General features: G+C 38.1%; 1 protein-coding gene across 2 annotated transcripts in view; it reads left to right on the top strand.

Moving 5' to 3' along the window:
- Copg2 (COPI coat complex subunit gamma 2) overlaps positions 1–27075 on the top strand; it is a 114947-nt gene that overhangs the window by 11130 nt on the left and 76742 nt on the right. For both annotated transcript variants that reach the window (XM_027391601.2, XM_027391600.2), the window contains exons 6-7: positions 24593–24668; positions 26542–26634. In XM_027391601.2, coding sequence (XP_027247402.1) covers positions 24593–24668; positions 26542–26634 — 169 coding nt within the window. The remainder of the gene's footprint in view (positions 1–24592; positions 24669–26541; positions 26635–27075) is intronic.

Genomic DNA, 27075 nt, shown 5'->3' on the forward strand with positions numbered 1-27075 from the left:
AAAATAACCACTAGGAAGACATAAATATCTTTAGTCACTGTCATTAGTAACCAAAATAAGCAAATTAAAAATTGAAGAATGAGGTATAATCTATTTACTTACCAGATCAACAGAAGAGTAAAGAAGTGTCATTACATTTCTCCAAGGAATACTGGTGCTGTGGTACACAATGGACTTTGTTTTTCTAGAAGGCATTTAGGCAGCATTTATGAAATGCTGGGAAATTTCATACTCAGTAACACCACGTTCTGGATCACTCATTTGTCGTGTGTCTGTCATTGTTAAAATTACTTAATTAGCATGGGATACTCATAGAAAATATCCTATAGTAAACATAATGCTGAGTGGAGGCTGGGTATTCTGTATAGTCTGACTTTGAAATAGCTTATATACCTATGTAACATATCGTGATGACCCAGTAATGTAGTAATAGTAGTGTATAGATGTGTGTAACATGGTAGTGAACACAGTAACCTAGCAATAATAGTAGTGTATAGATGTGTGTAACATAGTAGTGAACACAGTAACGTAGCAATAATAGTAGTGTATAGATGTGTGTAACATAGTAGTGAACACAGTAATGTAGCAATAATAGTAGTGTATAGATGTGTGTAACATAGTGAACACAGTAATGTAGCAATAATAGTAGTGTATAGATGTGTGTAACATAGTAGTGAACACCATAACGTAGCAGTAATAGTAGAGTATAGATGTGTGTAACATAGTAGTGAACACAGTAATGTAATAATGGTGATTTATCTTTGGCTGCTTGGAATTGTGGCTAATGTTTTATTTAAAAGTTTGGTAATTTCTAAATATCTTAGAATGAATCTGTATAGTTTATAGTAAAATATATAATGTTACTTAAAAAGTAGTTGCCTATTTAATGAATAATTATAACTTATTTAACTGAATATAGTTTTCATACAATGAAATACATTTTGAAGGAAGATGTTTAGTTATGTTGAATACAATTTCAACTAGAGCTTTCAATTGGCAATATCAGAAAAGCAGATATAGAAAGTAATATAAGATGAAAATGTATTTCCCCCTCATTTAACTGTAAATCTGGAGACACAGAATAGTTGGTGTTGTTGCAGCCATTTGACAGTGGCAGGACTAGTATCACTTGAATTCTTCTGGATGTACTCCATCATGGCAAAGTAGACGCTTGAATTACTGGCAATGTCCCATGTTCAAGCAGGAGAACTACTGGGAAGGGGCCAAGGGGTGCCAGCACCATCTGCATCTTTTAGCAGGAATGCAGTAACATTTCCCAAGCAAATTTTAGATTTCATTTGGCACAACTATGTTATATGACTTTTCTTAGGAGGCCAGGCAAGTGAGTGTTTAGCTTTTATAGTCCAAGTACTAGGAGCAGTCAAGGAAGAAGGGGTTGAAAATTAATGTTGAATTAGTCATCTAGTGGTGTCTGCCACAAACAGTTATATTTTTTTAATTCACCAAATACTTGAAAAATTAAAGATAAAGTAACTGTTATTTGTTCTTTCAATGGTTAATGCTTCCCTCTGAGCCTTATTAGATATAATTACAGTTTGTTTCTGGTGCTTTTAAGTGATTAGTATGTATGGTAGGTCCAATAATGGTCCCTTGACGATGTCCATGTCCAAATTCCCAGAACCTGAGAATATGTTATATTCTATGGCAAAGGGCAGTAAAAGCTGATAGGAGTATTCTGGTTTATTCATGTGGTCCCTTGAAAAGTAAACATTCTTTAAAATGGAAGTAGATGGCTAGAGACATGGCTCAGCAGTAGAGAGTGCTGCTGCTTTTCCAGATGACTCAGGTTTGGGTCCCAGCACCAGCACTGGGCAGCTTACAGCCATCTGTAACTCTAGCTCTGAGGGATCTAAGGGAAGACCCTCTTCTGGCTCCTTATGCACACTCGTGCGCACATGCACGTGCACACACACACAAATAATAAAAGCATATCTTTATAAAAATACAAGTGGGAGGCAGAAGGAGTGTCAGTAAAAAGATGTGATGCAAACATGGTCAGACAGATGCTGCTAAAGATTTGAAAATGGAGGAAGGGACCTTGAGTCACAGGGCACAGGTGACCTCTGAAGTTGAGAGAAGTGAGGAAATGGATTCACCTATCTTTACTTTTTTGTTGCTTTACTTTTTACTTGTTTTTACATTGTTGCTAAAACAATGCTTGGGGCTGGGTTCTATAAAAAGTAGGGAAGTTTATTTACTTCATTTGTGGCTAAAAGTTCAAGATTGGAGTCTTTGTTTCTCCTGTCACTATGGTTAACACCCTGACTAAAGCCGATTAGGGAAAGGGCGATTTTGGCTCAGAGTTCCAGTCTGTCATGGTGGGGAGACATTGGTGGGGAGACAGGGCTGCAGGCAGGGAGAGGGTGGCAGCAGGACCTGGGTGCTGGCTGACCACAATTTGTCTATATCCAAGAGGCTGATAGCAAATAGGAGATGGGCCAGGCTATATAAGGCCTCAAAGGCTGCTGCCCCCAGTGATCTACTTTCTTTGGCGAGGCTTCACCTCCTAAAGGCTCCACAACTTTCCCAAACAGCTGGCTGGGGACCAAATGTTCAAATGCATGAATCTATGGAGGACATTTCTCATTCAAATCATAGCAGTTGAGAAGCCCCAACTCTTTGACCTCTGCTGGGGGCTCTATGGATTATAATATAATTAAACATCACAATGGCAGGAGTGTATATAAAAGAGGTCAGGTGGTAAGACCAGAAGTCAGAGGATGCAGGAAGCCAGTATTTTTATTTTTTTATAACACTTGGTCCTGCAGGATTAACCATGTCCTCAGTGATTTCTATAATCACTTCTGGAGGCAGCGTCCCCAGTGACTTAAGTAGCTTGTACTAGGTCCCATCTGCTAGAGGTTCTGCCACATCCACACTGCCATTCTAGGCAATAAGCTTCCAGTGCCTGAACCTTTAAAGGTCATACTCAAACCCAGCAAACCCCTATAGCTTTCATAATACAGGCCTCTAAACATCTCAGTTTTCCAGTGAGATCTGTTTTGGACACCAACTCATTTGAACTGTAAACTAACTATAACATAACATGAATGTTACTTTAACCCTCTAAATTTGTGGTACTTTGTTACAGCAACAGTTGAATAGAAAAGTGCTGCTGTAACAGAAAATCTGAAAGTAGCTTTGGAACTTTGAGGATATGTTAGGGAAATCCTAGACCAGCGGTTCTCAACCAGTAGGGTCACACCTCCTTTGGGGGTTAAATGACTCTTTCATGGGGATCGCCTAAAACACAGATATTTACATTATAATTCATAACAGTAGCAAAATTACACTTATGAAGTAGTAATGAAAATAATTTTATGGTTGGGGGGTCACCATGACATGAGGAACTAATTGTATTAAAGGGTCACAGCATTAGGAAGGTTGGGAGACCATTGCCCTAAACTGTTAGTGGAAATGTGGATTTTAATAACTGTGTAAGACTCAGAAGTTAAAGGATTAGGAAAAAAGTCACCTTAAAAAAAATCTAAGTCACTGTGAATAGTTAGTGTAAATATAGGCCTTAGAGATGCTAATAGTGAGGATTCAGAGGGAAATGAAGATGAAGGAAGGGGAATCTTTGTTATAGTGGCAGGAAGCTTAGCAAAATTATATTCTGTGACTATGTGAGGAGCATGACTTACAAGAAATAAACTTAGATTTTGACTGATGAGATTTCCAAGCAAAGTGCTGAAGATGCATTCTGATTTCTTTTTATGTGTTTAGTAAAATTTGAAAGTAGGTAAATTGAGAGGAGACCTGTTTAAAAAGAACCAGGTTTTCTTTAGTTAGGACTTGGGAGGTAGAGGCAGGAGGATCAGGAAGGAGTTCAAGGCATTTTTTGGCAACATAGCAAATTTGAGGCCAGTCTAGGCTACATGAGGTCCTGTCTTAAAGCCAATTTGTCTATATCCATAGTTGTTTATCTATAACAACTACCACAAAGCCAAAGAAATAATAGCAAAAACACAAATTACCTAAAAATGAGGTCTTTGAAAATTTTCTGTCTACAGGGCATAGGGTGCTAAGACTGAGAGAGTCACTGTCATGAAAGTGTGCTCTAGAGAACAATGAAAGGAGTCAGTGTTGAAAAATTAATCAAAAGGTCAGAGTGTTCATTTGGAACACCAAAGAGGTCAGCAGTGAGTCCTCAGCAGTTATTCAGAAGCTGAAAATAACGATGGGATTATCAAGGCAAGATCTATGGTTGAGCCTCTGTATAAATGCAGTGAGTCTTTGTATTTACGGTAGACCCACCAGGTACTTGAGTATATTATACCAGCAGAAATACTACTGTCTTGGACTTGAAGGGACACAGAGAGGACAAAGTGAAAGAAGCTTTCAATACTTCAGAATTCAGCACATATGAAATAGGCTAATAGACCTACAGTTTTGAGAACATGCAAACTTCTTCTTATGACCAAGTGAAGGTGGCTGACTACGTGGGCAGGGGTTCAGGCCTGAAGAGTGCCACTGAGAACTTCTTAGATTGCTGCTTAAGCACTTTGCCTGGCTAGATTTAAAGCTTTTGAGGGCCTGTCTTAGTTTCTTTTCCTGTTGCTGTGATAAAATACCCTGACAAGAGCAACTTAAAGGATAAAAGGTTTATTTGGTTTGCAATTCCATTATTACTCAGAAGTCAAAGCAGCAGGATTTTCAAAGTTCAAAGTTCAAGCTTCCAGGTTACAGTTCATCAGGGCAGGACAGTCACAGCAGCAGGAGTCTGAGGGAGCTAGTGACATTATGTCCACAGTTAGAGAAGAAAAGAGCAATGAACAAATGCACACTTAGTATTCAGCTTGCTTTTCCACTCCTATATAGTAGAGGATCCCCTGCCTGGGGAGTGGTGCCACCCATTGTGGGCAGGTCCAAAATAATCCCCCACAGACATGCCCAAAGGTCCTTCTTCCAGGTGATCCCAGGTTTTGTCAAGTTGATAATTTGCACTAGCCATCACAAAGCCAGTGACTTACCTTTCCATTTTCTCTTTTTTTTAATGGACACATCTGTAATTGTTGCACTTCGGCATTCTTACATTTTATTTTTGTCACTGGTCCAGAGATGGGGAGGATTGTTTCACTAAGAATGATAAGGGTTTCACCCTATCTAATTTGATGATTTTGATAGTAAGATTGAGACTTTTGAATCAGTGAAATTTAGATTTTAGACTGACTTGATACTACAGTATGTTGATACTATCTACTTGATACTACAGTTTGGGGAAATCTTGGGATGGGGTGAATGTATTTTGCAGATGAAATGGATGCAACTTTCATGGCACAATGGTTTTTGGCCTAGTGAGTGCTTTGTTGGATTCTACAGAACTGTAAGATAATAAATGTGTGCTATTAAGCCTCTAATTGTGGTAATTTGTTACAGTAAGAATAGAAAACAAATAGTACAGATTGCCATTATGTACACATAGACAGTTGTGTTAGAGGGCAGGGAAACTTGAAGGCAGATACTTCATAATAGAATATATGAATGAATAATAAGTACATGGAACTGTTGTCAGGGAAATGTAAACTAAAATCTTAATTAGCTATTATACCATAGGATGATTAAAGAAACCTGGCAATACAAAAACAATAACAAGAACAACAAACTTTTGCTCTAATACAAAGTAGACAGAACAATTAAAACTTTCATACACTATAGTAGAACTATAACTAATTAACAGACAGTTTCTTGTAAAGTTAGACATGTTCTAACCCTGTAACCAGTATCTAGATATTTACCACAGAAAATGAAAATATATGCCTAAATACAAAACTGGGTAAGAATTTTGTAGCAGCTTTATTTGTAATAGGTCCAGACTACAGATAACTGAAAGTGCCCGTGTATAGAAGAATGGATAAGCAAAATGTGATATATTCATGCAGTGGCCTATTGTACAGCTATCAAAAGGAACAAATTGCTGATTAAGACAACATCATAAATAAACCTCTAAAACTTCATGTTGGAACAAAACCAAAAAGACACAAAGAATACATCGTGGGTGGTTCTACCTTTATAAATGTCAAGGGCAGCTTGTGTTGATAGAAGCTATAAGTCTGGTGGCTTGGTGGAAATTACCTAGAAATGAGCATGGGGAGCTTTCTATGGACATGCAGGTGTTTAGTAGTTTATTTTGGTGGTTACATGCTTATCACACTTGCCAAAACTCATCTACATCTAACTAAACACTTAGATAGTTTTGGTTTATATTACAACTCAATTAAAGAATAACTTGCTGGGTGGTGGTAGCCCTCCCAGTGCTTGGGAGGCAGAGATAGGTAAATCTCTGTGAATTTGAGGCCAGCCTTGTAGACGGAGTTTATACAGTTTGGTCCACAGAGCAAGTTCAGGGATAGCCAGGGCTGTTACACAGAAAAACCCTGTCTCAAAAAACAAAACAAAACAACAAAACCTTAAAGAGATTTTGCTAGTGGCTTAAAGTTGGTTATGTAGATTAACATCTGGTGGTAATGTTCTGTGTGTAAGTCCATGTGTGCAGAGTGCTTAGGATTCTGGAATTGAGTTCTGAAGGCTGGTCATTCACTTGGAAGCAGGGATCATGGTAAATCTTCATGGCTGATCTGAGTAGCTTTAGAATTGCCTATAAGATTGGTGAGGCACAACTTTGGATTTGTTTGTAAAGTTGTTTCCTGAGAGGCTTAACTAAGAAAAGAATATCCACTTGGAATGTGGGTAGTACCCTCCTATAGGCTGCTGGATGCCTATAGGGTAGGGAAGGTCATCAGAATGTTGTCATTTCCATCTCTTTGCTTCCTGGCCCATCATGTCTTCAGCTGCTCTGCTATATCCTGTTCACCACAATGGACAGAACCCTCTGAAACCATGAGCCAAAATAAATGCTGTTGGTTTATGTAAAACATTTGATTATAACAACAAGGAAGAAAAACAATACAGGTGGGTTTCAGTTTGTGCTAAGTTAATATCTCTAGTCTCAGTAAATAAAATCAGTAGTTCATAAATTGTGATTTGCAAATAAATGTGTTGTGGAGTTTGTAATCATGTAAAAATTTTTAATTGTAGAGTTAATGTATGGATTCTGGCTGGGGGGTAAAAATAGTTTTAGGAAAGTGAAGTCTTCCCACTTACTTGTTAAGCTTACAGACCTGAGCCAGTTTTTCTGATTGGATAACTTTGTTGTCCTTGGATGACTAGTTTGAGGAGTGGCTGTCAGGGACATGCTCAGTCTTTCCTGTGGTGAAATTCTTTCAGAGATCTTCTGTAATGTTCTCATTGCAAAATCAAAAAATGAATCAGTGCAGTTCTGTTGGCCAAACTCCGAATGCTAATGATACCTTGTGTCTTTTTACATGCCTAGAATTGTTCTGTTTTCTTTTCTGCATAACTCAGACCCTTAGTATTTTGTGTATTGATTTCCCTATTCTGCTTGACAGTCTACTAGTTTGAGTTATTCTTTTTTTTTTTTTTTTTTTTTTTTGGTTTTTCGAGATAGGGTTTTTCTCTGTGGCTTTGGAGGTTGTCCTGGAACTAACTCTTGTAGACCAGGCTGGTCTTGAACTCACAGAGATCTGCCTGCCTCTACCTCCAGAGTTCGGAGATTAAAGGCATGTGCCACCACCTCCCAGCTTTTCAGTTATTCTTAAAGCACTGTTTTATATGTATGTTCTAGTATTTAGTGTATTGTTCAGTACTCTGTTTAAATATTTTCTGCCCTCTGTACCATTAAAGTCTTTGAGAGCAAGAGCCATATCCTACATTGTTGCTTGTACTATTAAAGCTGGAACAGTGTCTTCCATTTATAGAAATTCAGTATAGGCATGTTGCAAAAGGTGAACATAGCATAATCTGCTTTTCTCCTTTAAGCAAGGGCTTTGGAAATCTGAGGATTTCCTTCCTCTCTGTCTTCAGAAAGTCTTTTCACATAGTCGCAGATGTGAAAGGTGTGACTTAATGAGTGTTGAGAAATCTTTCTGTGTCTGCTTCCTTTGTTTTTTCTTACCTTGTTTGTAAGCCTGATTGCTTGGATTAACATTTATGCCCTTTTTCAAATAAAATTGTGACAGGTTCTTGAAGTGAAGTATTAAAAGTGATGCCACATCATAAATCATCTTCTCCAAAAACCTAATGAACAACAATGAATAGAAATGAAGGTCAGGGACTTTTAATTCTATCCAAGATGAAGTAAGGATGTTGTAGTCTGTCTTTCCCAGCAGTACAACAAAAAACTTAAGTAAAAATACAAAGTAAACTACTGAGGCCTCCAAAAAGGAAATTATAGCAAATAAATTGGGGGGAGAAAGCATTATTTAATAAATGACTGGTAAAACAGCAAACTTCATGAGTTCTGTTCCTTCTATTCTGGAAAGACTGAATTAGGACTCTGTACCAAATAGGGCTCCAGGGAGAAGTCTACTTCTGTGGCCTGAGCACAGATTTGAACAAGAGGGGCCAGTGGAGAACCCTTGAGTTGCAGAGTACAGGGAAGAATTCTTGTTGCTTTTTTCCTCTTTTCCTTCTACTTTTTTCCTGAGGTTAGCCCTAGTGATAGAATTCCTATGGTATGTAACTGATATTATAGACATGGAAGCCCTGAGAAAAAAGCTGTCCCTGGAAAGGGTGTTCCTGGTGCATGACAAGTAGGGAGAAATCCACTTACTGTTGTTTGTTATTATTATTAAGAACTTTCTGTTTAGCCTTCCTTATCCTAAGAGTAAACCTAGTTATGTAAAATTGGGTATTAGCATAGGAACTAAAACTGAGTAACCTCATGTTTCTAGTTAAGAGAACTGATAAAAGAGGTCTTTGATAATCAGAAAGTATGGCAAAAATGACATTCAGAGAGATGGGAAAGTTCTGGAAGGTTTGGAAAGATCTGAGTGCTTTTTCAAGGCAGCACAAATGTAAAAAGGCAGGCAAAGGTTTTGAAATATGAACTAACTTTGAAATCAACATGCATAGGACAGGTAGGATCTGGAACTGAGTTAATTCTTTTCTAACTAAAGCGTCAACATCCCCAAATCTTTTAATAGAACTTAAGAGTCTCATGATATGTTTAAAATGTCCAGAGTACAAAATGTGATCTCCAGATTCAATATAATTCCCAATCGAAAGGTCCATAGTATGCTTCACAGAACTAGAAAACACAATCTTCAATTCACATGGATACAAAAAGGATCTTTAGTAGCCAAGGTGGTTTGAATAAGCATGGCTCTCATAGGCCCATATATTTGAATGCTTAATCACCAGAGAGTAGCACTGTTTGAAAGGATTAAAAGGATTAGGAGGCATGGCCTTGTTGGAGGAAATGTGTCACTGGGCATGCGTTTTGCAGTTTCAAAAGCCCTTGCCAAGCCTAGAGTCCCTTAGACTACAAATCAGGATGCAGCTCTAGCACCTGTCAGTATACTGCCGTGCTTCCTGCCACAATAATGGACTAAATCTCTGAAACTGTGGGCAATGACTAAGCCTTGGTCATGGTATTAAAGCAATAGAATAATGGACTAAGACAACAAATACCCAAAGCATACTGAGCAAAAAGAACAATGTTGGAGGTATCTACAGTACATGATTTCAAAATTTATGCCAGAGTCACAATAGTGAAAAACAGCATGGTACCAGCATGGATATAGATAACACAGAAGACCCAGAAATAAACCCACACATCTGTATCTAAATGATTCTTGTAAAGGATGCTGAAGGCTTGCTTTGGGGAAAAGACATCCTCTTTGACAACTGGTGCTGGAAAAATTAGACTTATTTTGTATAAAAATAAACTAAAACTAGATCAGTGATTTTAGTGGGACACCCTAAACTTTGAAACTACTAGAAGAAAACACTGATATGGCGGTGATTTTCCAAATAGCGCTCCAGTAGCCCAGAAAACAGAAGCAAGAAGATGAAGCAGGATCATGTTAAATTCAATAAGCTTCTGCACAGCAAGGAAGCAATAGAATGAAGAGACTATCCATAGGGTGGTAGGAAAGCTCTGCATATAACCATCTGACAGTGAATTCATGTCTAGAATATATAAAGATCAAAAAAATACAACATAAACAATCAAATCCAACCAAAGAAGGGCCAATGATAAGAAAAGACATTTCTCAAAAGAAGTACAAACGGCCAATAAATATGTGATAAACAGCTCAGTATCTCCAGACATCAGGACAGTGAAAATCAAAACTGCACCAAAAGCCAATATTATTCCAGTCAGAATGGCTATTATCAAAAAACTAACCCAAAACTAAGGATGATAAGGATGCAGGGAAGGAACCCTTATATACTGCTGATGGGAATACAAGTAAGTACAGCTACCAGGGGAGAACAGAAGGCTGTCATACCACGGCTTCTTAATTGTTTTCCATTTGAAGCCACCTTTTGCCTATGCAATCAAACTATATGACTCTGCACATATAAAACAGGTGTACAAATAAAAGCTTTACTGATAATATAAAGAAATATATTGTAAAGCAATTTTGGCATGCATTTTATTTTACCATTTATTAACTTGAACAAATTTTTATACTAATGATATCCTTTTATGTAAGGAATTAAATTCTAACTGACTATTTGGTACTGTAGGCTGTGGAACATCTTCGATGATTTTCGCATTGATTTTACTTTATAGTTTTCCATCTTGAGAGCAGAGCTTTGCACAGACTCGCAGCACAGAGTGACAGACGGGGTGTGTTTGGAGCCGTTGTGGACGCTCTAGTTTCATCTCAAAGAACAGTTTTAAAAACCAAACATTCTAATTTAATAACAACCCAAAGATGAGTAATTTGATACTGACATGCTATAGAATTATGGTAGGAAAGTATCAATTTTTTTTGCTTTTCCATAAATTATGTTTTGTAAAGGCAGAAATTTTATTTGTACAGGAAAAGCACTGCAGTTCATACCCACACTACTCTCAGATCTGAGCTAGTGAGTTTGAGGCAGCTTTGTTGACATTGACAGTAAGATGGTCTGTGTTGTGCAGGAGTGCGTGCTTTGTGCTCAGAGCCAAGGCTTCAGTGAAGTCCCATGGTGCAACATGAGGGGGCACTGCCAGAAACACCCTGGCCTTGTCCTGATCTCCACACATGCACTGTGACATGCATGCAGCTCCATGTGTGTACAACCTCCCATACATGCACAAATCCACACATTACACACAGACAGACATTTCTTTAAAATGACAAAGAAAATTTCAGACATACAGAAACTGAAGTAATTTATTTTTAGTATTATTAACATATAAATACAAACTTTGTTTCAGTCAAAATAAAGTGGTAATGGAAATGTGGATCTACATAAAGAAATAGGATATTGGAAGTAACTAAAACATTCTGAAATGTAAAACAAGCTAAGGGCTTGACATAGGTCTGCTTTGATGAAAACTACTTCTTGATTTGTTGTCAAAGTATGTTACAAGGCAATGCCACCTATTTTATGGCAAAACAATGTGACAATAGACAAGAGTATGAGATGTAATGGTTGCTATAGTCTAGTTTGCCTAGAGCAGGAAGCCCAGTGTAATGGTGGGATGCCTACTGAAGGGTATTAAGTCAGAGATGGTTCCTAGTGAGGTTGAAGAATGTTCTTCTAGGACAGCAATTCTCAACCCATGGGTTGTGACCCCCTTGGGTGTCACATATCAGATATCTTGGATACCAGATATTTATATTATGGTTCATAACAGTAGTAACATTAGACTTACAAAGTAACAATGAAAATAATTTTATGGTTGGGGGGTTACCAAAACATGAGAAACTGTACTAGATTTGCAGCATTAGGAAGGTTGAGAACCACTGCTCTTTGAAGCTGTATATGATGACATATGGTGCTGTTTTAGTTCCAGTGCAGTAATATGAAGAAACGAGGGCTATAGGGGATCTTAATTGGTCACTTAACATATTAATTCTGTTTTAAAAGACGTTTCACAGTGCTGCCTCTTGCTCTTCAGGCCTTTTGGCTATTTGGATCCTCCCGGATAGTGCCTTCTATAAAGACTAGGCCTTCACCACTCGTTAAATCTATTAGTACCTGATCTTGGACTTGCCTTCCTCCAGAATTGTAAACAAATGAGTTTCTATTGATGACAAATTAATTCAGTCTAAGGTATATCAACAGAAATAAACTAGCCAGCATTTTCTTCTCACTCTTAGTATGGATTGGAGATCCTTATTAGTTGATGGATTAAAAGGCAGAAACATTTAACTAGTTGGCTTCTAGTTCCTGTTGGGTGATGGTTGTCCTCACACTTTTAATATGCCCCTGAATTAGAAGTTGACAATGACGAGCACCCCACACTCACGCATCAGTGAAGGCCTGGGACAGGAAATGAACTATATTGTGTATCAGGAGTAATGATGACTGCTGGACCCACTTTGAAGTTAACATATTAATGAAGGTAATGAATTGATCTTGATTTTGTATAGTGGCAGCAAATAGCATTGTATTTCAAATTCGTGTTACTCATTTGAGTACATTTTGGTGCTTTCATTCCTAAGACAATGGTGAATTGGAAATAGGGAACAACTAATAGTCCAACCAGGGTGCATCCAACAATGGGCTCACGTCCTGTGGAATATAGATTTGAGTTATGTCCTGGAGAGATAACAAGAGCAGATTAAGTACATACTAAGGATTAGGGGGAAATAGATCAACTGGCATAGGAAAGAGATGATGGATGAAGGGCCCTAGCAGGTTCCCTTCTCCTTCTTGCTAAGAACCAGTAGATTAAATTCCTAAAGCTAGCTCCCATGATCTATTCCCTCATTTGGCCACTGACTTATTCCTGAGATGAAACACCAAGGTCCAGCAATCAAAATTCGTTATTTGGCTAATATGTCCAATCAGAATTTACCAACTCACCCTAGCACAGATTTCCTCTTTTTCTCTTTAAAAACCCACTCCTGCAAAACAAAAAAACAAAACAAACAAAAAAGCCTGCTTTGTTGCTTGCTGTCTCCCTTTGCTCCTCCCAGGTAATAGATCTCCATTGTGCTAGGAATTTGGTGTCTGGGTATATCCTCTGCTGACTCTGGGGGTGGGGCAATCTCTCTTACAATGTGCATAGTTAGCCTTAGAATGAGTTGTAGAAGCAAGGATTACACATTGTGTGTTCTGCTCACTTTCCTGTGTTTAGGCTTTGGTTGAAATAGTAAGTGGTTATCATCTTGAGACTTCAATAGTAGATTAGACTTACTAGAGATAAACAGACTGAAGGATATGGTCATCCTATATTAGATGCTTCTTCTGAGTCACTTGGCATAGTTTCAGGCTTCTTTGTTTTCAGCTGTGGTAGGATTCAGCTCATTTAATTTATATTGCCTTATTTCTGACTTGTATTATGTATTTGGTTACCCATCCAATGGGATGACATACTCACAACTCATAGCTATATGCCCCAGAAATGTGGGAGAATTGTTTAAGGCTAATGTTTAGCAAGGGAGTGATGGCTCTGGGATGTATTTCAAAAGACTTCCTAGAAGATTGCTTTGTTAGGCAATTTTTAATCTCTGTGATACCTTACCTTAGGAAAATGAATGGAGGAAAGACTGACTTTGGCTCCCTGTTTCAGAGGCATAGGCCATTGTCACTTGGCTTTCTTGCTTCTGGACTCATACCTGGTGAAGCAGCAGCTGATCATCATGCTGGGAGCAGGTAGTGAAAGTAGGCCGTTGAGGTGAACAGGAGACAGAAAGCAGCAGAGGAAAGTCTGGGACAAAATATGCCCTTAAAGCATCCCCTCAGTGAAGTGCCTCTTCCAGCCAGGTTTTCCCTCCTAAGGGTTCTAACACCTCTCAAGCCCATCAGGGGATCACAAAAGCCTAGTAGCTGGCAACTGAATCTTTAACACATGAACTTTTTGAAATAACATTTTATACTCAACCATGCCATTGCTTATTAAATATCTAGTTGCAAACTGGAGAAAATCTACATCTACTGATTTTACCTACTAACCTGCTGTCTTTCCTCTGCTTCACAGTTCGTTTTAGCACATTCCATATGAGCTCTCTGGATTAAGCCTTTTCTATACACAGGGAAGCTAAGATAGTTAAAGAGAGCTATGGCTAAAATTACTGCTTCATCTTTTAAAATAAAATTTTATTTGAATATAGCCACACCCATTTTTGTTGTCATTGTGGTTCTCACCCCCACCCCCACCCCCACCCCTCTCTCCTCCCTCCCTCCCTCCCTCCCTCCCTCCCTCTCTCTCTCTCCCCCCCTCTCTCTCTCTCTCTCTCTCTCTCAGATCTGAGGCCCCAAACCCCAACCTGCCACACTCACTTTTATATATTGTGTATGAGAGCTTTCATGCTATCAAAGACTTGAGTAGTGTTGAGAAAACATATAGGCTACAGAATTTTAAATATTTACTAATTGATCCTTTTCAGAAACAACAACAAAAATGCCAAAGTCTGTTTCCTAATGCTCCTGTAGCAAGTTACTATAAACATGCTAACTTAACCAGCTTGGTAGCTTAAAAACAGTTTTTTTTTTTTTTTTTTTTTTATGTCAGGCTAGGAAGAGTATGCTATGCATACTGTATGCTATGCATCTGTAACTCTAGTGCCTCCTTGTAGTGAGATGGGAAGCAGAGACAGGCGAGTCCCTGAAGCTCCTGGCTCAGCTGTTCAGGCATATGGAGCAGTAAAACAACAGGGTGCTTCCAACAAGGGGAAAGGCAAGGACTAAACATCTCAGGTTTTCCTCTCACCTCCACTGCTTGCTGTGGTAATTCTTACACATGAATGTGCACACACACACACACACACACACACACACACACACACACACACCATATAACCCCACTCCTGAAAAGTTTCACTGGGCTGGAGTTAGAGGTGTGGCCAAGACTTGCTCTTTGTGGCCACTCTAGGACATTTGCTTATTCTCTCTAGCTTCAGGAGACTGCAGGCTTTGTCACATTGCCTCAAGCTTCCTGTGCCAGTCTCTGGCTTTACTCTTATAAGGACACTTGTAATTATATTTAGGGCACACTGCACTATTCTGACAGAATCCCTCCCATCTTAAAATCTTTAATATAACCATAACTACAAAGAACTTGACCACATAAAATAGATTTGTAGGTTCTAGAGAATAATACCTGAGTATCTTTGGCACCTTGGATTTAACTGATGGGCCTTCCTCTGGTCCTCCCAAGTTCTCATCTGCCCTACCTGTAAAATACATTCTCCCTCTCATAATATCCTAAAATCCATGATGTCACCTCTAGCTCAGAAGTCCTAGATGTCATCATTTACATTGTCACAACTTAGTATGGTTGAGTTTCTTGGTATAATTCCTCCTGGTGAAGAGGAATTCACCTAGTTTCATAGGTTCACAGACCCCTCCATGTGTGCTCCCCAGATATAGCAGTGGAGTGGACAGAGAGTCACATTTAACACTCATTTTCACTGTTAAAGGGAGATGCATAGAAAGAAGGAATTAATAGTGCTAAACAATGTAAACTTCTTTTAGGCTTCAGGCTTGGGGATAATATTCCCCCCATCCCTGTGTGTGTTTGTGTTACTGTAGTAGCTGTGAGTAGGTCTTACAGCCTGCAAAGCCTAAGATATTTCTTAGATTATCCTTGTTATAATATATACTTGTTGACAGCAGGAATCTTTGTCTGTTGCTCACTAACATATCCAAGTCTCTAGAGTACAGCTTGCTCTAAAATAAACATTTACTGTAATGTGGAACAAAAAGTAAAGATTAAGGTAACTTAATGGAAGTGAGGGGCAACCTTTGGTATTGCTGAGAAAAACCCAGGTTATAGATAAACAAAACATTCAATGATAAACTAGGAGAAATTTTTCTTGGCTTAAGAAAAAGAAATGTACAGCTTAAAATAGCATAGTGCATTCAAATAAAAATTGCAATAGAATGGCCAATGCTAAAATACATCTTGGCTAAATTATATCATTGAGAAAAACAAAGAGTGCTTGTCCCTTAAACATAGATGTGGTGGTGCATGTCTGGAACCCTAGTACTTTGTAAACTGAAAGAGAAGGACTGAACTCCAAGTCAGCCTGAGCAATATAGCAAGTTCCAGGCCAGCCTGTGCCGCAGCATAATGAATTGGGAGGCGGGGGTGGGGGGCTTGGGGGTGTGGGGAAGAAGACGGACAGACAACAGAGATAGATACAGACTCTACAGACTGACCACCCAGTCTGATTTTAACTATTCATGACAATTTTAAGTGTCAGAAAAGAATGGCGACAGTGTCTACAAAGCAATAAGAGAAAGAATGAGATTCAAGAGTAGTTTACAAATTGCTAAGCAAGTTGTTTTTCAAGTGCAGGGAGAATAATCAGACTTCCAGACTTGAAAGAACTTAGGGATCATAACATCAATGAGCATTTCTTATAATTAAAAATTCAAATTACAGTAATCTTAAAGTTAAGAGTGAATTTTATAATAGATTGTAGAAAATGAGTTAGCAGTGAACATTGAGTTTATAAAAATAAGTGTAAACCACTCTAGAAATTATTGTTAAAATTGAATATAAATAATATATATATATATAGTTATACATATTTTTCATAATAATGCAAAAATGTGGTAAAAATGGGCAAGCAGACAAAAGAGATGTTATATGTACATTAATTTTCTTAGGTTACATAAGTTAATTTTTTTGCTCTTTTGTTGCATTTATGTTTCTTTTTTTATTTATTTTTTACATTCCAATCCCAGTTCCTCTTCCCTCCTCTCCTCCCACTCCCCTGACTCCCCTCCACCTCCCATCTGCTCCTCAGAGAGGATAAGGCCTCCCATAGGAAGCCTACTAAATCTGTCCCATCATCTAGTTGAGGCAGGACCAAGGCACCTCTCCATCCCCACACCCCTGTGTCTAGGCTGGGCAAGGTATCTCTCCATATAGAATGTACTCCACTAAGTCAGTTTGTAAATTAGTGTTAGATCTTGGACCCACTGCCAGGGGCCTCATATATTTTCCCAGTCACACCATTGTCACCTATATTAAGGGAATCTAGTTCAGTCTTATGCAGGTTCCTCATTTGTCAGACCTGAGTCAGTGATCTCTCACTAGCTTGGATCAGCTGATTGTTTTTCCCCATCATGGTCTTGACTTCTTTGTTCATATTATCGCTCCTTCCTCACTTTGATTGTACTCCAGGAGCTTGGCCCAATAGTTAGTTGTGGATTTCTATATCTGCTTCCATTTGTTTCTGGAAGAGGGTTCTAGCTTCTCTGGGGTTGTGGACTATAGACTGGGTATCTTTTTGCTTTATGCCTGGAATCCACTTATGAGTGAATATATACTATATTTGTCTTTCTGGTTTTGGGTTACCTCACTCAGGATGTTTTTTCTAGTTCTGTCCATTTGCCTGAGAATTTTAGGAGGTCATTGTTTCTTACCGCTGAGTACTCCATTGTGTAAATAAATGTACCACATTTTCTTTATCCATTCTTCAGTTGAGGAGCATCTAAGTTGTTTCCAAGATCTGACAATTACAAATAATGTTGCTATGAACATAGTTGAGCAAATGCCCTTGTGGTGTGAATGTGCCTCCTTTACATAGATGCCTAGCAGTGATATTGCAGGGTCTTGAGGTAGGTTGATCCCTAATTTTCTGAGAAATCGCCATACTGATTTCCATAGCAGCTCTACAAGTTTGCACTCCCACTAGCAATGGAGGAGTGTTCCTCTTTCTCCACATCCTCTCCAGCATAAGCTGTCATTGGTGTTTTTGATCTTGGCCATTCTGACAGGAGTAAGATGGTATCTCAGAGTGGTTTTGATTTGCATTTCCCTGATGGCAAAGGATGTTAAGCATCTCCTTAAGTGTCTTTCTGCCATTTGAGATTGTTCTGTTGAGAATTTTCTGTTTAGATCTGTACCTCAATTTTTAATTGGTTTATTTGGTAGTTTGATTTCTAGTCTCTTGAGTGATTTGTATACTTTAGAGATAAACCCTCTGTCAGATGTGGGTTAGTGAAGATCTTTCCCCATTTTGTCTTGTAACCATAATCTTTGCTTTACAGAAGCTTCTGTTTCAGGAGGTCCATTTATTAATTGTTGCTCTTAGTGTCTATGCTACTGGTATTCTATTTAGGAAGTTGTCTCCTGTGCCTATGCGCTCAAATGTATTTCTCACTTTCTCTTCTATGAGGTTCAGTGTGGATGGATTTATATAGAGGTCTTTGATCCCTTTGGACTTGAGTTTTGTGCATGGCTGTAGATATGGCTCTATCTGCAGTCTTCTACATGTTGACAGCCAGTTATATCAGCACCATTTGTTGAATATGATTTCTTTTTTTCCATTTTGTATTTTTAGCTTCTTTGTCAAAAATTAGGTCTTCATAGGTTTGGGGTTGATATTAGGGACTTCGATTAGATTCCATTGGCCCACCTGTCTGTTTTTATGTCAATACCAAGCTGTTTTTATTACTATACCTCTGTAGTAGACCTACAGGGATGGTGATGCCCCAAGATGATCCTTTATTGTACAGAATTGTTTTGGCTATCTTGGGTCTTTTGTTTTTCCATATGAAGTTGAGTATTGTGTTTTCCAGGTCTATGAAGAATTGTGCTGGGTTTTTGGTGGGGATTGCATTGAATTACTTTTGGTAGGATTGCCATTTTGTCTATGTTGATCATACCTATCCAAGAGCATGGATTTTTCCATTTTCTAATATCTTCTTTCATTTCTTTCTTTAAAGGCTCACAGTTCTTGTTGTACAGGTTGTTTGGTTAGAATTACCCTGAGATATTTTGTTATTTGTGGCTATTGTAAAGGGTGATGTTTTTCTGATTTACTTCTCAGTCAGTTTGTCATCTGTATATAAGAGGGCTACTGCTTTTTTTGAGTTAATCTTGTATCCTGCTACATTACTGAAGGTATTTATCAGTTGTGGGAGTTCTCTGGTAGAATTTTTGGGTCACTTATGTATACTGTCATATCATCAACAAACAGCGAGAGTTTGACTTCTTTTCCAATTTGTACCCCTTTGATTTCCTTTTGTTGTCTTATTGCTATAGCTAGAACTTTAAGTACTGTGTTGAATAGATATGGAGAGATTGGACAGCCTTGTCTTGTTCCTGATTTCAGTGGGATTGCTTTGAGTTTCTCTCCATTTAGTTTGATGTTGGCTGTTGGGTTACTATATATTGTCTTTATTATATTTAGGTATGTTCCTTGTATCCCCATTCTCTCCAAGACCTTTATCATGAAGAGGTGTTGAATTTTGTTGAAGGCTTTTTCAGCATCTAGTGAGATGATTGTGTTTTTTTTTTCTTTCAGTTTGTTTATATGGTGGATTACATTGAATGGATTTTCATATATTGGACCATCCCTGCATCTCTGGGATGAATCCTACTTGGTCATGGTGGATGATTTTTCTGATGTGTTCTTGAATTTGGTTTGCCAGGATTTTGCTGAGTATTTTTGCATCTGTGTTCATGAGGGACCAAGTAGGATTCATCCCAGAGATGCAAGGATGGTTTGGTCTTTGCATGGTGTCCCAGATTTCTTGCATGTTTTGTGTTAAGGATTTGTTAAACTTAAATTTTTCTTTGACCGATGAATCTATTTCCTCTAAGTTATCTTCAATGCCTGAAATTCCCTCTTCCACCTCTTGTATTCTGTTGTGTATGCTTGCATTTGTGGTTCCTGATTGTTTACCCAGTTTTTCCATTTCCAGAATTCCCTTAGTTTGTTTTTTCTTTTTTGCCTCTATTTCAGATTTCATGTCTTGAATCATTGCCTTTACTTGTTTGATTGCTTTTTCTTGGTTTTCTTTAAGGGATTTGTTGATATCTTCTAATTTTTTGTTTGTCTTTTCCATTTTTTAAGAGAGTTTTTTGTTTCCTCTTTAAGGGCCTCAGTCATCCTCATAAAGTTATTTTTAGGTCGTTTCCTCTGCTTCTTCTGTGTTGGGATGTTCAGGTCTTGCTGTTGTAGCATCACTAGTGTCTAGTGGTGCCATATTGCTCTTTATATAATTGAGTGTGTTCTTACCTTGCTCTCTGTGCACCTCTTCCTCAAATCGGTGTAGGTGGAGCTTGTGCTTCTGGGGTTCTCTCTCTCCAGTTGCTGTAGTTGGGGGCTGTGGCTCCGTTGACCGCTCCTTCAGGTACAAATAGATCAGAGCTTCCGGTGAACACTCCTCCTGGTGGCAGTGGCTCAATGCTCAGGTGGTCACTCCTTGAGGTGCAGGTGGGGCTACAGCTCTGGTGGACGATCCTCCCGTTGGAGGTATAGATGGGGCTGAAGGTCCAGTGTTGATGTAGTAATGGGGATGTTTCCAACCGAGAAATGGCAGTGGATGCTGGCTGGGACACAGGGGCTCTTTCCCAGAGGAACTTAAACTTAAAACTCAGTTCTTTAGTTCCTCCCTTGTATTGAGAGTGCTCAGTAACAACACAGAACCTACTGATAATATATTCAATGATGTAGAATATTCCCATCACTGTGAAAAGTCTCTTGTAGAGCATTGCCTTATAAAGAACAAACATAGAATTCAAAATAAAGTTGCTACACAATGACTGGATGTGATTAACCCTCCATGTAGTCTGTTAAAAGAGATACAGAGGTCAAATACTACCAGGTGTGGTGATGGACCTCTCTCACCTTAGCACTTAGGAAGTGTAGGCAAGAACATTGCAGTTTCAAGGCCAGCCTGGACTATATAGAGGAACCTGTCTCAAAACACCCCAGCAACAGGAGAAGCAACAAATAAAACAAAACCCCAACAAACTGTTAGACATTGTGATCTATGAAATACAAAATAAAATCTGAATGTAGAAGAATAGGCAGAAACATGAGCCAAATAGCTCTGAAAGAAGCTCAAGTCACTCTGTTCCTATTAGGAAACTGGTTTCCGTGTAAAAAAGTTTTGAATGAGACAAAAGAAGTACTTTTTGATTATGAAAAATGAGGACAAAATGGTAGTGAATTATTTAATCAAAGGATATAAACCAAAAGCATAATAAATACAAATAGAAGCGAAATATTATCAGTCTCATAATAAAAAAGATAAAAGCAAATAGAAATTTAAATAATATATTTTATTAAGATTAATATTTACAAAATTGCACCTTTATAATAGAAAAGTCACATTTACATGTATTTTTGAAATAATTAAAAAATATTCTGCATGCATTTAGGCCCTGGAAACCTTTAATTTCAGAAAATGGAAAATGTATTTTCTCATTACAGTGTAATCAGACTGTAAATTTATTTAGAAAATAAAAGAACAATGAATAATAAAGCTGTGCTCAAAAATTTCATACTTACTAGCCTATAAGTTATGTAGTAAATGTGTGGTTGAGGGCTTCCTATAGTTGACAGTAGGATCTAGTTTACAGATGGCTGTCCCTGAAAGTTTAGAAAGCTAAGCGTGCCTCCCACAGAGTCAGAGAGAGGACATCCACAACTTCTCCAGCAGCTGTTGTCCCTGCCATCTAATGAACACTGGGTACACTCAGGGTGCATGTGCATGGCAGCCGCACCAGGCACAGCAGTAGCTTTGGACTCAGGACCTTACCAGCCTGTGCTTTGCCTACTAGTCGAGTTGACAAGTCTGCTTGGCTCTGTCTGTGCTCTAGCTGTTGTCTGGGAACCTGGAGTCGGTTTTCTAGTCAGAAATGGGCAGCATAATAGCGGTCTGGGTAGAAGTGCTCTACCTGTCGTACCCACTTCAATGAGAAAAACAATGAAGCCCCATGAAGTAAATGTTCTACTTAAGAAATTAGAAAAAAAAAAGTGTAAATAAGCAGAAGGAAGAAATTGCTCATGATAAAGCAGAAACTAGAAAATGTAACACGGAAAACTAACATAAACCAAAGAGCTATTTTTTAAATGGCTGAAATAAGCTTAATTCGGAAAAGAAATGCCGCATAAAATTAGAACAAAAGAGAAATAATGAGAACTATTTAAGAAGTAAAGAAATTGTTGTGAGAATATTTTAAAAACGTTAATCCAATTAAGTTTGGAATGTGTTTGAAAGAAGTGAGTTTCTATGAAAATAAAATTAACAAAATTGTCTCTAGAAGAGACAAACCTATTTTTGTTGTTTTTAAGAGGAAAAATGTGATTTAATGGTGCAGTTTCAGTACTTAGAGCTTAACATATGGTTTGACAATAAAATCCCCAATCAAAATGAGCATAGATGCTCATACTCCAGGTTTTACATTTTTAATGCTGTAGTTATCAATGCTTTCTTAGCTTCTTTCTGAAATTCACTTTGAGAAAAAACAGCATTCCAAAATTCGACTTCAGGTTCTGTCAGTTTCTGTTTTATTATGATAAGGAAACCAAAATACATTTTCTCCATGCTCCATACTCCATGTTATTTTATTCATCTATGTTGAACTATGATTTACCTATCTGAATCTTTATAGCCTCTGTATGATATATAGTAGGTAGGACTACAGAAATACATTGAGGATCTGGAAGAGATACAGTGGAATAATTCGAGACACAAAATTTAAACAGACTGTAACTGTAGAAATGAATTCCTTTTAACAGGTGTTTTGTTTTGAAACAGGGTCTCATTGTAGTCCTGGATAGCTGGTCTGGAACTCATTTTATAGATCATGCCCATCTTGAACTGAGAACTGCCTGCCTTTGCCTCCCAGTTACTAGTATTAAAGTATGAGCCACCACCCTCAGTTTAATTAAAACTTTTGTATTCGGGTGCTGGCAATCACCTTTAGTTCTGGCACTCGGGAGGCAAGAGCAGGCGTATCTCTGTGAGTTTGAGGTCAGCCTGGTCTACAGAGTGAGTTCCAGGACAGCCAGGGCTATACAGAAGAGACCCTGTCTTGAAACTTAAACATATAATATATATATATATAATATATATATATATATATATATATGCCACATAGGTAGTATACATCTCCAGTTCTAGCACTTACGAGTCTGAGAAGGAAGATTGCGAATTTGAATCTACCCTGGGCTACTTAGTGAGATTATAATAGATTATAGCAGGACGGTGGTGGCGCTCACTTTTAATCCCAGCACTCAGGAGGCAGAGGCAGGTGGATCTCTGTGAGTTCGAGACTAGCCTGGTTTATAAGAGCTAGTTCCAGGACAGTCTCCAAAGCCACAGAGAAACCCTGTTTCGAAAAAACAAAACAAAACAAAAAAAGATTATAATATTTCATATCTGCAGGACAGTATTCTATATTTCTAATAAAAGCATTTTACATAAATAAAATTCATCACAATAAGGAAGTTCTATCAATTTTTAAATTATGTGTGTCTATAGATGTGTGGGCATACACACAAAATAGTACATTTATGGGTGTCAGAGGACAACTTTCTGAAGTAGGCTGTCCCCTTCCACCATGTGGATCCCAGGGATTGAACGCAGGCCACCTCTTATCAATTCCTTAACACACGGAATTCCCTTCATGTACTGTCTTGGGTTAGTATTAAAGGCAAAAACCTGATGATTATATATCCAAACAGCATTTGTCAAAATTCAATGACTTTTTTTTAAGACGTTGAGAAGCAGAAAGGTGAAGAATGCGTTGGCAATTAAAGTATGTCATAAACTTAAAGCTGGGGATACAACTTAGTGGTAAAGTGAGTTCGGGGTCCTGAGCCTGACTCCCTAAATGACAGTATTGCAGTTAATTTAATGGAAAGCATTAAGCAGGGTAAAATACCTAATATTACCATTGTTTTAGAATGTTAACTAGTACAGTTACTTGGTAAGAAGAAATAGAATATTGTTTTGAAAAGAAAGTAGCAAGGACCTAGAAAGCTTCTCATTACACCGTTAAGTAAAATAGGAAAGGTCAACATTCCAGGGTGAGCATTTTAATAAATCTCATTGTTGTGTTTAGTGCTAGTAACTTCCTTACTAAGAAGCTCCAGTTACTCCCAGTTAAGTGGCATTGAAGGTTTAGAAGGTGAGGAGACAAGTGTTACATTTATTTTTCATTTTTAATATTTAGAAAATTTTGTTAAACTAGTTACTTTTATAATACTTTTATAATTTAAAGAGTAAACAGTGAGTGGGCTCTCACTCAGTTTCATACTTTCTGCTGATGATTGAGTCACTTGTGTCTGTTTTAGATTACGTGAGAGGAGTTGAGCAAGGAGTTGGGCAGGAGTTTGATTGCCAATTTGGGAGTATACAGATGGGTAGAGGATGTGAGAAGGGAGGAAGACAGGCTAGCTGCCTTTTAAAGTGTGACATGGAGTTGCATCTGCCTATTTCTGAAGCGTGGCAGAAAGAGCTGAAGTCGTTGATGGTTGTCAGTTTAGGAACCTGTGGCTGAGAAGGAGGTAAAAGGGAGTGAAGGAGAGTATTATATGTGAATTTCATATACGAAGTTTCTCTAGTCTGATGGCTTTTTAGGATTTGGGGGGATTTCAGCCTAGGGCTTTCTATCACATTGTCATTATTATCACCATCATTATTTATTATCTGTATTTATAATTTGAAATTTTTTTCATTTGTTTGTGTGGTTAATTTTTCTTTTTCACCCTACTGGAATTTGTCTTTCAGGGCAGTATTTATGAACTACTAGTAGTGGTAAAGTCATTATGAAGTAATGGGTTAGAAGTGGACTCTAGAGAGAGAACGTTTTGATTAAACTCATGCTAACCAATTTGTCTTTTAGTCTGACAAAGGACATGACTGGAAAAGAAGATGTGTACCGGGGCCCAGCCATCAGGGCTCTCTGCAGAATCACAGATGTAAGTTCTCTTTGTTTTATTGGGTTGCTAAAGGAAACAATTGGTAGGTAGCATGAGATCTAGTAGGACCCCCCAAGTCTGACTTGGTGAATCTTCAGTGTGAAGAAAGGCGACCACAAAAGAGGTTTTTTGTTTGTTTGTTTGTTTGTTTTTTGTTTTTTGAGACAGGGTTTCTCTGTATTGTTTTGCACCTGTCCTGGAACTCACTCTGTAGACCAGTCTGGCCTTGGAACTCATAGAGATCTGCCTGCCTCTGTCTCCTGAGTGCTAGGATTAAAGGCGTGCGCCACCAACACCTGGCTACAAGAGAGGTTTTTAACTCCAGTGTTTTCCCCATCAGCTTGTTTTTCCTTTTTTTTTTTTTAAAGAGTAGTCTGTTTTTTCTGTTTGCGCTCATGAACTGTTTGTTATACATGGGTATATCATACAAAGAAAACAAAAACCATTCCATATTTGCTTTTTATGGAAACTTTTTTGTAGGGCTCAGATCTTTCAGAATCTGAGGAAAACCTTTAACAAGTTACGAAAGCAGGCCAGGTGTTGGTGGCGCGCGACTTTAATCCCAGCACTCGGGAGGCAGAGGCAGGCGGATCTCTGTGAGTTCGAGGCCAGCCTGGTCTCCAGAGCGAGTGCCAGGATAGGCTCCAAAGCTACACAGAGAAACCCTGTCTCGAAAAACCCAAAAAACAAAACGTTACAAAAGCAGAGACAAGTTATCTGTCAGGAAATCATCAGTGAGATTTCCCTTAGTCACCGTGGTTGTCCATCACTTAACAGTGACGCAGATACAGATATGTGATTAGTCACCAGAAAGCCGGTAGACTCTGTCTATCTGGCCTGGGTCATTTGTTTATTCTGGTCTACTTTGCTCTATGTAGAGAGGTGAGAGTATATAGACTCTCTAGAGTCTTTCTTCTAGAAACTCTGAAGTAGGAAGGATTACCAAGCAAATTGGATGAATCGATGCAGGTTTATGCTATCAGGTGTATCTCTGTGTGTTCCAATCTTCTCAAGGTTTATACTTTCTTTTGAGACAGGACCGTTAACTTGCTACATAGCTCAGACTGGCCTTGAAGTCATAATTCTTCTGCCTCAGCCTCCTGAGTGCTAAAAATTAAAGGTGTCTATCACCATACTTGGTATGCATTTTATAATTTGATCCAGATCAAGTTGGAAATCCTAGAAGAAATAAACAGCTTGATTTATTTTTGCTATCCTATTATTTTGTTATGGTTTCTTTTTAGTATTAAATTCTTAGGACTTGAAAATATTATTGCTAGCAATAAAGTTCTTTTTAATCTCCATATTGGTCTCAATATGTTTACTCATTTGTATCTGTCACTACCCTTCAAAGACAAAAAGCTTTTTTCATGTCAGTGTTTAAAAGAATCTTACTTCCAGAAGACTCCATGCTGAGGGCTTGCTATAGTAGGATATTACACATTTAATTACCTATGTCTTAAAATAATCAGAAATTACACTTGATGTGTAGGTTTGTTCAAGATATAGAACATGCACTTTTCATATAGAATTATCTAACCATCTTCAAGATTTCAAATGGAGCTTCTGCCCCCATATAGGAATCTTTCTCTCCCCCTCCCCAGATAAGACAGAATCTAACTACTTTGCTCAGGCTGGCCTTGGACTTACACACAGGCTGTGTGTGTGTGTGTGTGTGTGTGTGTGTGTGTGTGTGTAGCTTGTACTGGATTATTTGAATTCTGCTCTCTAGGATACTATTACTATATACAATCTTTTACTGCAAAATGAATATTTATACAGAACACATATATGGCCAGTGTTTGTACATTTTTTTGTGGGTAGTAATTTTGCATGAATGGTTTTAATAACTTTTCTTTTTGAATATTATTAGGGAACAATGTTGCAAGCTATTGAAAGATATATGAAGCAGGCCATTGTGGATAAAGTCTCCAGTGTATCCAGTTCAGCACTTGTATCTTCCTTAGTAAGTGATATGGCAGCTGTTTGTTTCTTATGCATGGTCTAGTTTCTAGTTAAAAAATAAATTATCACTATTGTTCTCTCACAAGAGAAACTTAAAAATGTGTGTACATCCTGTTACTTTATCCAACTATGTTTTATTTGGAAGAACACTGAATAGTTTTAATGGGCAATAAAACTTGAACTTTCCATGTTTGGAAGCTTTGGGGATCTGAGAATTATGTACCTACTGAAGGTGGTGAGTAAGATAAGAGTAATGGGCAGGGAAGAAACAGAGCTTGTTTTTTACGTTCTTTCTTTGTGCCCCAGATGTTTACCTCATGCCTCTTTGTCCTTAGCTCCCCTTGGTTTCCCATATCTGTCTATATCCTGTAACGTCTCTCTTACCACTTCTTGAATTTCCTTGTAAGAAGTGACCTTTTGTTTCAATAATAGCTTTTTTCCT

Source organism: Cricetulus griseus (assembly GCF_003668045.3).
Source record: "Cricetulus griseus strain 17A/GY chromosome 1 unlocalized genomic scaffold, alternate assembly CriGri-PICRH-1.0 chr1_0, whole genome shotgun sequence".
Taxonomy (NCBI): Eukaryota; Metazoa; Chordata; class Mammalia; order Rodentia; family Cricetidae; genus Cricetulus; species Cricetulus griseus.